A 13,226-nucleotide genomic window follows, 5' to 3' on the forward strand; every position below is an offset into this window, starting at 1 on the left:
GCAGTTACGTGGGTGTACACATATGTGCAAATGCACTTAAGATGTATGTACTATGCACTTCACTGTATTTTATGCCTCAATAATACATCGATAAAAGTTTTTAAAGGATGCTCTCCCCCAGGCAAAGCTGTCGTCTAGAGACCTTTGTAGGTTCTGAATAGTCCTAAAAGAACCTCCAAATGCAAAAAAGGCTCCTCCGCATCCCACCCACCCCCCAGCCCCGTGTGGGTCCAGAAATGCCCAGACTTCTTATAAGGATTTCTCCAGGACAGAAAGACCGAAAGCAGAAGAAGACAGCAACCCAAAAGAGAGAAGCCCGCTCTACTCACTGGGCCAGCCTCTCCTTCCTGAGATCAGGTGGGAGGAAAGGAGTCCCCACCCACTGCCTCCCAGACGGAGCAAATGAAGACCACTGGACCCTGATGGGCACAGCATACAGGCATCAGCTGCACTTACCAAGCTGCAAAACGCTCAGCTCCCCATCAGCCTTGCTGGACACTGGCAATTGATTTTTCCTAGAAAAAAAAAAAGAAAATGTCAATGTACCAGAGGAAAATATAAACAGCAGAGAAGAATGCAGGGAGCACTGGCTGGGGGTTCAGGAGATGGGTTCTCTCTAGCCCTGGCCCTGCCCCTTATATGTGCCTTGCCCCAGTCACTCTCCCTTCTCTGAGCCACAGGTTCCATGTTGGATGGGACCAAATCGCCTCCAAAAGTGCCTTTCAATTCTGTGTTCTCACACACACACACCAGCCAATACAGGATGATAAACCCTGTAGTTTGACACTTGCCAAAAACCAAAATGCAAGCGTATCTTGCTGATGTCATTACGATACTGCTAGAAAACACACACACCCACACACACACACGCACACACACACATAAGTTCTTGTAATCACTGCCCAGATTTTTTTCATCTCATTCTATTTTCTTTTTTGTTTATTTCCTTTCTCCCAGCTTTTTTGTAAAGCTATCAGCTACCATTTATAAGAAACCTCTAAAGTGCACCAAAAACCTATTCTGTGATTCTGATTTGTAAGTTCAGGTATGTACATGTGGAGCTTTCTAAAAATGGCCCACCTGTATTTTAGCTCTCTTTAGATATTTTTTCCCCTCCAGCATGCATCGATTTGTACTAAAGTAAAATCTTTTCTTTTAAAGAATGTATTAAAAATAACAATATTACATCACTCTCTGAAAACCCATTCACTACGTTAAAATGACAGCTCTTTTGAACGTGGAATTGAAATATATTTTCCTCCAACATCCTTGCAGGGTAAGATATGATTGAAGTAACAATCGTAATCTCACCACGGTTCGTTCTATTGAATTAGCTTCCTCCTGAAGACGTATTGAAGGGGTGTGAGTGGAAGACCACGGAGGACTCACGGTACCAAATCTGTGAGCACGTACTGCTTTGGACTCTGGGTTTCTTTTTCTGGCTCCAGAACACAGAGCTCCTTCCCCCACCCTCCCAGGCAGCCCTAATCCTCCCCCACTGGCTCAAGCCTACTTTCCTCAATTCAAAATGGCAAAATTCCTATGTCCCTACACGACCAGGATTCTGCGAGCATTCTCCTGGGGACTGGTAAAAGAACAAGCTGGAAAGAGCATTTAAGGCCTGAAGGGGCAGTAGAAGGAGGTGACGGAAGAAGCAGTGCAGATGCTGTGTCAGAGCCCCTCTTCCCCAGCCTGCAGCAATGAGAAACAGCATGCTCATCAGAAGCTTCTGGAAGCGTACCTCTCACACGGCAACTGGCTATGCCACTGAAGGCTGAGGACCGGAGTCCCACTTTTATCTGTCCCTTCTAACACTCTTCCCTCCGGGGACTAAGGCAGAATGCCTCCCCCCTGCATCTCACTATCCGTTTCTGCAAAGTGAGGACTGACGCATGGTACTAAATGGCCTCTAACACCTGCCTTGAATCATTTCAAGCAGGGAACAGCAGGCACAAAGCCATCTCTGGACTACCCCGGAAAAAGTAACATCTCCCTTGTACCCATCTCTGTTCTCTGCCTCTTCATCTGTCACCCGGATCATTGGAATGGCCTCCTCACGGGTTTCCGGATCCCCAGTGTGATGCCCCACCCCAGACCATCTTCACATGGGTGTCAAAGGCATCTTTCTAGAAAGCAAACCTGACCGTGCCACAGCCTGGCTGAAGTTCTTCCAGGGTTCCCCATCGTCACCAACAACAACAATAATATTTATAAAAATGACAGCAATCATAGCAGCAAACACTCTCCGACTCCTTTGACTGTTCTAGGCACTGTGCTGAGTGCTGTGCAAGCAACAAAAGCCATCTGCTCCTCAGGACGGCCTTATGAAGTAGCCGTTGTGCTGAGCCTCAGAGAAGTCCAGTAATTTTCCCAGTTACAGAGCAAGCAAGTGGCAGCACAGGAATTTGAACCCAGGCAATGACCCCAAAGACAAAGGCAGCAACCACCACACATATTGCTTCCTTAAAAAATAAAATCCAGGATGGAGTGCCTGGCTGGCTTAGTCAGCGGAGCCCGCGACCCTTGATCTTGGGGTTGTGAGCTCGAGCTCCACGCTGCAGGTAGAGGTTACTTAAAAATAAAAATAAATAAACAACATAAAACAAAACCCAGGCCCATTAGGGTGCCCTATGGGCTATCATGACCTGGCCACCTACCACTCCACCCTCTGCACCCTCACACTCCACGCGCATCTCCTGAATGCTGAGCTACTCAGCCTCTGCCTCTATACCTTTTCGTAAGCCCTTCCCTTCTGCTAGAATATACTTTGGCAAACTCATGCTAATCCCCTACAGCCCAAGTGGGATGCCACCTCTTTCTCAACTCCAAACGTGCGTTCCTTCATTTCTTCACCCTCTCATTCAGCAAACATGTGGCAGTTATCCGGCAGGCCAATCTCCCTGCCCAAAGGAGACCGGGGCATGCGAAAGGACGAGACATAAACTGCAATTTGACATGGTGTGGTGGGCTGGACAACAGCCCCCAAAGATATCCTGTGACTAGCGCCTTATATGGCAGAAAAGACTTTGCAGATAGCATTTACACTGGGGATCTTGGGATGGGAGAGGGTATCCTGGATTACCCAAGTGGGAACGATGTAATTACAAGTGTCCTCATAAGAGGGAAGGAAGCAGAAGGAAATACGACCCGGAAGAGGAGGGGTGGTATCACACCAGAGGCAGAGGTTGGAGGGACGCACTCTGAAGACGAAGGAAGGGCCACAAGTCAAGGACGTGGGTGGCCATGAGAAACTACAAAAGCAAAGAAACAGATTCTCCCCTGGTGTCTCCAGAAAGAACCAGACCTGCCAACACCTTGACTTTAGCCCCAGTGGAACTGATGTCAGACCTTGATCCTCCAGAACCTAGTGCCATAATAATAAACTCATGTTGTTTTAAGCCACTGAGTTTGTGGGAATTCGTGACAGTAGCCACAGGAAATGAATACATACGGTAAGAGAAATAAACAAGGAGGGACGAAGGACCATGGATTTTCTGGGTCAGCTCTGTACCCCGCACGCCCAGCACCTGGTCAGGGCTCCATAAATGGGTGCTAAGTACCAGAGTGACCCTCACAGAAGTGAGGTGACTCACACAAGGTCACGCAACTTAGGAGCGCCCAAGCCAGAACTCAAACCCAGGCCGCTGGCTCCAAATGCTTTATTTTGTTCTTTCTTCTATCTCATGCTTCCTTCCCCTGTCTGGAACCCTCCATGGTTTCCCGTGGCCCACAGGACAAAATTCAAACCTCCCAAGTGGCCCCCTTGGCTTCTGGGGGCCAAGCCTTGGAGGATGTGGGTGGCCAAGAGCCACGGTTGAGAGGGTGGTGATGATTTTCCTGCCGCATAGGGTACAGCCAGGCCTCTCCTGGGTCATGGGACTTCCACCCGGAGCGCCATCCATCAGCCGCAAAAGCCCAGCTCAGATGCTTTGTGCCCATTTCCCATAGATCTCATCACCAGAGGAGACTTCAATTATGCTCACACTCAGGGAATGTGTTTATTGTTCCTTTCATGTGTCCCTTTGTGGCATAAGCATTGCAAAGTTTAAAAGGTCAGTTTAAAAGCATGTTCTTGCCTTTGAGTGAAAAGCTATTATGCAAAACAATGACAAAAAGATAAATCAAGGAGTCAAAACACTTTTTCAAAATGTGATTGTGCAGATAACCCAGAGACATGTGTCAGAGTGTGCATCTAATAAATCCGCAGGAGCCGGGCTGTAGACACCCAGCTTGTCCGCTGTGTCTGAGGTCACCACTTCCTACCCAAGCTCCCCTTTGTGGCCCTGAGGGAGAAGCAAGGACCAGGGCGCTGCAGGTGTTCAGGGCTACACGGGGCCAGGACTCAATCCCACATAACTGAATCTTGGCTGGGTAGGAAGAGCTACTTGGAGACCTGAGTTCTCATCCCTTCTCTCCCAAACTCTGCATGCCCGCAGGCAAGTCATTTACCCTCTGTGGGCATCAAGTGCCTCATCTGTCCCTCAGGGGAAGCCTGAGCATGCTGGTCATTGCAGGACATGACCAGGTGCAGGGGCTCCAAGAAGCCTGAGGTGCCGGGTCACACTAGTTTTGAAGATGCTCTACTGCCTCTACAGTCCCACATTCTCAATATTTCACTAGCTCTTAACATAAAAAGAGACGAGGAGATGCTCCTTCCTGAATGTTTGGTACTGGACACGTGGCTAAATAAGTTACGGAGTACAAAAGAAAGGTGTCCCATGAGAATAAAGATATTGACCACTTACTATATATTCTATTTGATGAAAACTCAGAACCCCGTGTGGACGGAGTCCAAATTGACCCCACTCACGTGGCACAGGAATCCAGAATAAATAACATAAAATTTTCCTGAGCCAGTGATATCCTAGCACACCTAACTAACGCAATGTAAAAGTATCTGGAGGGGCACTTCTACAAAGCAGGTCATACAAGATTCCCCAGGGGAGACAGATTTTTTTTTAAGCCCCATTGAAAATATGCTCAACACTAAAAACTGGTAAATACATGAGAAAATCATGCATCATAAGTGAAAGCCAGATGACACAGCCAATAGGACTCCCAAGAACTTGAGATAATAGAACAACAATCTAAAAGAGACTGTAATTGGAATAGGAAGAATTTTTAAAAAGGAATGGAAATCAGAGGCACCTAGCTGGCTCAGTCGGTAGAGCATGTGACTCTTGATGTCGGGGTTGTGAATTTGAGCCCCACACTGGGTATGGAGATTACTTAAAAATAAAATCTTTAAAAAAAAAAGAAAGAAAAAGGAATGGAAATTATAAGGAAAGACATAGACACTATACAAAAAGAATGAGCCATTTTGAAAAGTAAATACAATCATAGAAATAAAAAAACTTATGGACATATAAGGATGGTAACAGATAACAACATATGAAATTTACATAGAAAATGCTGTGAATCTGTGCTAGAGGAGGGAGTGAGGGAGGAAGACAGGGACAGGTCACGGACAGCTCTTCTCTGTATGACACCATCACCTAATAAATGTAAAAGGAATGAGAATATGATAAAAATTAGACAATCACCATTTTATAAACTCCTAATATGGGAAAAGATTATCAATGGATGGTAAAACCACTGGTTAAAAAGTTTTTGAGGTGGGGCGCCTGGGTGGCGCAGTCGGTTAAGCGTCCGACTTCAGCCAGGTCACGATCTTGCGGTCCGTGAGTTCGAGCCCCGCGTCGGGCTCTGGGCTGATGGCTCGGAGCCTGGAGCCTGTTTCCGATTCTGTGTCTCCCTCTCTCTCTGCCCCTCCCCTGTTCATGCTCTGTCTCTCTCTGTCCCAAAAATAAATAAACGTTGAAAAAAAAATTTTAAAAAAAAAAGTTTTTGAGGAACAGGATAAGCATCTAGTCTGAAAGTAACCGATTCCTCATTAATTGCAAAAGGGAAAATTTCCTTTATAACGATGGAGAGATTGGCAGGAACCACCTTAATGGAGTGATCCAATTTAGCATCAGCAGAAATTAAACAAGCTGACATTATGTGCTCCTGATGTGATGTAATGGGAAATACACAACATCACATATGTATTGTCCTTGCCCAAAACATGTTTAACATAAACCTAATAATGAAACAGACATTATCTAGAATGTGGTCATTCCGTAAGACAACAAGACTATACTCGTGAAAAACTAAGAATAGAAAGGAAATTGTTTGAGATTAAGAGAGACTAGAGAGACATGACAGCCAAATGCAGGTAAACCTTGAATGGATCCTGGATTGAAACAACTAAAGCCTAAGAGAACATTTTGGAGCCATGTGGGGGAAATCTGATTATGGGCTTTATGTTAGCTGATGTTACGGAAATTTCTTGGGTGCCTTAACGGTACTGTGGTTAGGCAGTAGAACACTCTTGTCCTTAGGAAATGCAAGCTGTGATATTTATGGATGAAATGCCACAATGTCTGAATTTTACTTTCAAGGAAATCATCAAAAATGTATGGGTTACAAATATGCGGAGAGGGGAGAAAGGAGAGGGAGAAAAAACAAATGCGACAAAGTCCTAGAATCACTTAATGTAGGTGAAGGTCGTATAACTGTTCATTTTTCCATTCTTTCAACTTTTCTATAGGTTAGATCTTCTTTAACATTGGGGGGAAACTTGGGGTAAGCTTAAACAGCAGATCAGATACAATGAAGAGATAAGAAATTACTAGGGGCCATCAGATGGCATGACCTGGAATGCAACTCAATCCAAAGAGATCAAATATATGAAAGAGCAAAGAAGAGACATGGAGGGAAAAAACCTTAATTCCAATGCCCATGTAAAAGGAGTTCCAGAAGGAAAAATAGAGGGAGTGTGAGAAAGGACAACTGCTAAGAACTTAGCAGACATAATCCTCACAGAAACCTAAGAAGCCTCAAATGGCACATGTGGAAATAAATATACTCCTAGAAATGTCATAGTGAAATGACCAGAATATTGACGACAATGAGAAAAATCTTAGCGGAAAGGCAGGCTATCTATAAACAAAAACTACTTTAATAAAAGACATCTTTAATATTCAAAATATTAAAGGTAAGGACAAAATGAAGACATTTTCAGAAAATCACTGAAAAAGTTTACCATCACAGACCTTCACTGAACAAACCACTCGTGGATTTACTTTAGCAAGAAGGAAAGTGAACCCAGAAGAAAAGAGCAGGAAGAAAGCAGTGGCGAGAAAAGAAATCCATAAACATGTAGATAAACCTAAATGAGAGCCGATGATAAAAAATTAGTAACAATAGCACTAGTTAGGGGGTGGTTAAAAACAAAGGGATAACGTTAGACAACAATACACAGGAAACATGGGAACGGGAAATGAGCAACTGAAGCTTTCTAAAATCCTTGTATTTTTTGAGGGGGTAAAGAGATTGATTAAACTGAAACTTTAAGTCATTATGATAAAAAATATTTTAAGAGTTACTGCTAAAATAGTAAAAACATATTTATATAACTTCCAAATCAGAAAGCCCAAGAAGAAAAAATAAACACCACTTGATTCACAAGAAAGTGCCACTGTGGAAAACAGGTTGGCAGTTCCTCCAAAAAACTGAATATAGAATTACCACATGATAGACTTCTACTCCCAGGTATATACCCCAAAGAAGTGAACACAGGGACACATGTTCATAGCAGCACTATTCTCTATGGCCAAAAGGTAAAAACAACTCAAATGTCCACCAGTGGGAAAAAAAATGTCCACCAATGGATGAGTGGATAAACAAATTGTTGTGTACCCACGCAATGGAATATTATTTCACCCTAAAAAGGCATGAAGTACTGACACAGGCTACAATGTGGAGGAACCTCGAAAACACGATGCTAAGCAAAAGAAACCAGAGAAAGGTCACATACTGTATGATTCCATTTATGTGAGATATCGTAGATTGGGAGTTGCCAGGGGTGAGGGAATGGGGGCAGAAATGGGAAGAACCTGCTGAATAGGAAGAGATTTACTCTGAAGAGAAGAAAATGTTTTGGAACTAGACAGAGGTGATGATTACCCAACATTCTGAATGTACTAAATGCCACTGAATTGTTCACTCAAAAATGGTTACCTGAAAAAAAAAGGAAAAGAAGAGGAAGAAAAAAGATTTAAAAAAAAAAAAAGCATGGCAGCATGAAAGTACAAAATACAGGGGCGCCTGGGTGGCGCAGTCGGTTAAGCGTCCGACTTCAGCCAGGTCGCGATCTCGCGGTCCGTGAGTTCGAGCCCCGCGTCGGGCTCTGGGCTGATGGCTCAGAGCCTGGAGCCTGTTTCCGAGTCTGTGTCTCCCTCTCTCTCTGCTCCTCCCCCGTTCATGCTCTATCTCTCTCTGTCCCAAAAATAAATAAAACGTCAAAATACAAATGAATTCAAGTGTATCAGTAATTATAATAAAAGCAAACAAATTCAACGGGCCAGTTCCAAGAGACACTCAGACTTTTTTTTTTTAAATAGCAATATGCTGTTTCATTAGGTACGTGACACAAAAGGTGAACCATAAAGCCTGGGGAAAAAAATAGATCACCTGTGGGCCAACCATTTAAAAGCTAACGTAACTGATGCTGTACCATCAGATTAAAAATAGACTTTGGAATAAAAAGCATTATTAGTGATAAACCTACAGAATAACAAAAGGAAATTCAACAACAAAAGGAATTCAACAGGAAAATTTAACCATTTTCAACCTCTATAAAATGGGTTAATTACAGTCCTACCTCAAGCGACTGTGGTGGCAATGAAACAGGCTAATCCATCAAGTACTGAGAAAAGTGCCCAACACAGAACTGCCACATGCTCGCAAACACGATGAAACCTCGATTCCAAATACCTACACGTATAAATACAAGTACAAAACTATGAAATAAAATAACAAACAACTGCATCAGCCATGAGTCTGAGGCAGATCTTGGCCGAGAAAGGATTGAAGTATACTTTAACATTAGACAGTCCAGGAGCACCTGAGTGGCTCAGTCAGTTAAGCATCCGACTTAGCTCAGGTCATGATCTCATGGGTCTGTGTGTTCGAGCCCCGCATCAGCTCTGTGCTGACAGCTCAAAGCCTGGAGTCTGCTTCAGATTCTGTCTCCATCTCTCTCTCTCTACTCCTCCCACCCCTCTCTCTCTCTCAAAAATAAGTAAACATTAAAAAAAAAAGAAAGAAAGAAAGAAAGAAAACCCAATAATGTAATTCACACCAACAGAGGGAAAAAATGGAAAACAATCTCAATAGATGCAGCAAAAACATTTGATTAAAAAAAAAATACTCATACATATTTTTAAAATAAAACCTAGCAAAGAGGCGCCTGGGTGGCTCAGTCAGTTGAGTGTCCAACTCTTGATTTCGGCTCAAGTCATGATCTCACGGTTCATGGGATCGAGCCCCACGTCGGGCTCCGTGCTGAGTATAGAGCCTGCTAAAGATTCTCTCTCCCTCTTCCTCTTCCCCGCCCCCACTCAAAAAATAAATAAAGATAAACCTAGCGAGCCCAAAGGACAAGAAGGGTTTCGCTCTACTTGACATATATGTACTTCAACCCGACCAGACATCCTAACACTGAAGCCCTGGAAGCAGTAGCCAGCTGAGGATGTCACACCCATGGGACTCGAAGTCTCCCAGAGGTGCACCAGAGGCAGTGTAGCAAGACAAGCGAGACCGACGAGCCGGCGGGGGCTGCAGAGCCCAGGTTTCCCGACACAGGTTTAGCACCCTTGCTACTGCCCGACTCCCAGCAGCACCTCCTTTCAGGACTAGACGGTAATGAAGCAGAGAGCTATTCCGAGGTCAGTGGACACAGAGGCACTAGACGGACAAGCCACAGGACCAGCTCGTGCCAGAGAAGATGCATCGCTTCAAGTTGTGATCGCCTCCGAGTCTCAGCTTCCCTTTTGCCAGAATCATCTTTGGGAAGCTACGAGGGCCCTAACACCTAGTGATTCCGGACTTCGGCTCTCGGGACCCACCCCTTCCCCACCTGCAGACACTCCTTGGAGGGGGGTGGGGGTGGGGGGAGAGCAAGTCCTTAGGGGGCACCCTCAGAGGAATAGCTGTGTTAGGTTCTTTTCCTCACAGTGACCTTCCACAGCCTGTGCTGAAATAAAGCCTCTCCTTAAGGACTGAACTTCGGAGGAGTAAGCCTTAATGAGGCAGATCCCTGAGGGCCAGCTGATTTAAAAAGAATTAAAAAAAAAAAAAAATCAAAGCTCTCTATAGAAAAAAAGACTCTTCACTTTCCTGCTCTCCAGTTCTCTTTGGCTTCCTACAGAGGCTCAGCCAAGCTCCCCCAGGTAAAGGTACAGAATCATGGTGACCTAGATTGGGAAGAAGCTTGGGGGTCACCCGGCATAACCTTGGTTTGATGGATGAGGAATCTGAACTCTGGGGAGAGGAAGGGAGCTCATCCATTGTCCCCACCACCCACATGCCCCCTGGGGGATCCATGTCCCAATCTTGAGAAGCCCTCTATCTCCCTGGGCAACCCAATCCGCAGACATTTTTTAAATTAAGCCCTAAAGAACAGGAGGCCTCATGAAAGGTGGGGCTGTTGAGAAGTCATCCTGTGCAGGATCACAATGTTTAACCGATCTCAGTTTCATACCCTGCAGTTGCCAGTTCCCAAACTGTTGACCTTCACTATATAAAAGGAATCTTTTTTTTTTTTTTCTTTCCCCCTCTCTCTTTTCTTTTTTCTTAAGGATGTGGAAAACTTGACTAGAATTGCCTGGTCTGACATTTCCTGTGAGAAAGCACTCTGCTTGGAATACTGTGAAAGCAATCTGCCTTAACAATTCAATCCAAATAAATTATCTTCCTGAAACTAGTGAAAAAAGTTAATTGGGAATTGGGCTGCATACCCAAGTCTCTCTCATCCAGGTCCATGATGACGAAGGTTGGACAAAGATAGGGATCGCCTGGTGAGGACAGATCTGGGGAAGGGGAGGGGGCACGGATGGCCCCGCATCCTCCTGGAAAAGCCATCTGCTCAGCCCGTCTAGCTGGAGAGAACACACGTACTCCAGCCTCCTGGACCATTGTTCTTTCGGGGTGACGATTTCTCAGCTTAACTATCTTTCCGTATGTGCCCTTCCCCACAGGCTTTGGCACACACCCTTGATGAGAAGTGTGCAGAGCCAGAGCAAGATCTGAAACCAAGTCCAACATTTATTTCTCTTTCCTTGAGTCAGGCCGGATTCTGGCACATTCCAGAAACAGAGAAGAAATTTACCCAGTTACCAAGACATCAGACTGGGAGGGTTCCTTCAAGGCACACAATTCACAAAACAAAACTGTACTAGGTGTGACCTTCCCTCGTATTATTCTCCCCTTCTCCCAATTGGCACAAGGCCTTAGCATACAACTGGTGTTTAATGAATGCCCCCTCGGAAAGCTGACAAGTTCTCAGAGTTCACCTAGATACGGCTCTTCCATCTGGAAGGGTTGGAAGGGCCAATCCAGACCATCTAATGTAATCCCGCAGCCCTGTCAGGGATAGGAGTAAGGTGGTGCAGAGCTTTTGCTAAGGACCCTGGCTAGTGGGCAAAGCCAGAAACAGGACTCTCATCTCAGTTCGTTTTCATCCATCCCATGCTGGATATCGGAAGCACTGATTGCACTTCCTTAAGACCCGAATGCATTAGGACAGGTTGACTGCTCTTCCCTTAAAGCCGCTCGCAGGGGCTTTGCAGCTCTCCCAATTGCTATCTCTTGCCCTTCTCACAGGCTACACTCTCCTGGGTGTGGCTGAGCTCAGTTCCACAAGGAGACTGGTGCCCAGAGGCAGACGTTGCCCAACAGGAAGCGAAAAAGTGGGTAGAGCTGGTGTTACACCAGGGAAAGAAAAATATCCTCTTGGAGGAAAGTGGTCTCTATGGAGTGGATCTCTGGAGCATGGCCAAATTCATTGAACTATTCATTCACCTGAGCTATGCTGTTCACCAAGCAGCATGCTGCTAGCCCACGATCTCCCTTGGTCTTGTCTCCTCCCCTCTGCCCACCAGCACATGGCTGCACAGCTCAGCCAAACCTAGCCACCATGAGATGCTGGGTGAGGCCAATGACCAGGGCCAGAGCTAGAGATGTGACATGGTGCCTGGCTCATGCCACAAGGGCCCCGAGGTGTGAGCCCCAGACTGCACACCCAGCAACTGGGATCAAAAGCCTGCCTCTGATTAGGGCTCCCGGCCTCAGAGTGAGGACCCAATGGCAAGGCTCTACCAGAGACAGAGACTAGCCCTGGCCCTGCCCTCCCCAAGGCTGGTATAAGAGCCCGGGATGGAAAGGATTGCCTCTACAACCTTGGCCCTGTCCCAGGGAGTCTATAAAGTCACACTTGGCATTATAAAGGGGAAGGTTCTGACATGCCGCCTGAAAGACATTACATAAGAGTTGCCGCTGGTTTCCACAGTGGACTGGAAAGCTGCGTGGAGATGTTTACTTAGCTGCTAGGGGCAGCTGCTTTGGGGCACTGTCCCTGCCCTGTTACTGTCCTGGTAAAAGCCAACACATCCAGGGAAGGAGCTGTCCCAATGACAGAGGTCGACTTTCTCCAAGTCTCATTAAATAGTGATTCCACTTGGGTTCCGTGTGGCTAAATATGTCAAAGAGTGGCCTAAAACAACTTCTGCGATGAAGTATTTCCATTTTGAACACACAAAACTCTCCCCTGCATAAGCAGTAATAAAAAAGCCATGAGTCACAAATCTAAAACAATGCTGTCTGGGTGCGTTAACTTCTTCTCAATTTTAAAATGGAGAAATTTGAAAAAATAAAATAAATTTTAAAACACATAAAAATAAAAGAGAGAAATTTGGGTTCATTTCCTTTTAGAAAACCTTTAGAGTAGGTTTACACTTAAATAATTCTTCTTGTTGGAGCTCATGTCTTCCCCCCAAGTGGTCCTAGATGGATATCACCTTCCCTAGGCTTCTATTTTCCTTCCTGTTACATTCTAAAGCTTCTAAATGTTCCACAGTTTTGTCCTTATGATAAACACGATTTATCTGGGCGTTCAGATCGACTTCACCAAGCCCTTTCAAAGCATAGTTTCTCATTTAATTCCCCCCAGAGGCCTATGTGGGAAGCGGCATTTTCACAAACGAGGACACTGAGGCCGAGAAAGTTGGAAGTTGTCTGACACAAACCAGTTCCTGACACACAGGTCCATGGTCAAGTGAGGAAAACAAGCACCTATACAGTGCCTCTTTCACACAGCGTTGATATTAAACGCCAGAATTTTA

At 45.3% G+C, this 13,226-nt stretch overlaps 1 protein-coding gene across 3 annotated transcripts in view; it reads right to left on the reverse strand.

Annotated features, from left to right (window-relative positions):
• MINDY4 (MINDY lysine 48 deubiquitinase 4) overlaps positions 1 to 13,226 on the reverse strand; it is a 109,733-nt gene that overhangs the window by 59,020 nt on the left and 37,487 nt on the right. For all 3 annotated transcript variants that reach the window (XM_040472327.1, XM_040472328.1, XM_040472329.1), the window contains exon 6: positions 457 to 515. In XM_040472327.1, the coding sequence (XP_040328261.1) occupies positions 457 to 515 (59 nt within the window). The remainder of the gene's footprint in view (positions 1 to 456; positions 516 to 13,226) is intronic.

The sequence above is a fragment of the Herpailurus yagouaroundi genome, unplaced genomic scaffold (assembly GCF_014898765.1).
Source record: "Herpailurus yagouaroundi ecotype Mexico unplaced genomic scaffold, PumYag 100, whole genome shotgun sequence".
NCBI classification, from domain to species: domain Eukaryota; kingdom Metazoa; phylum Chordata; class Mammalia; order Carnivora; family Felidae; genus Herpailurus; species Herpailurus yagouaroundi.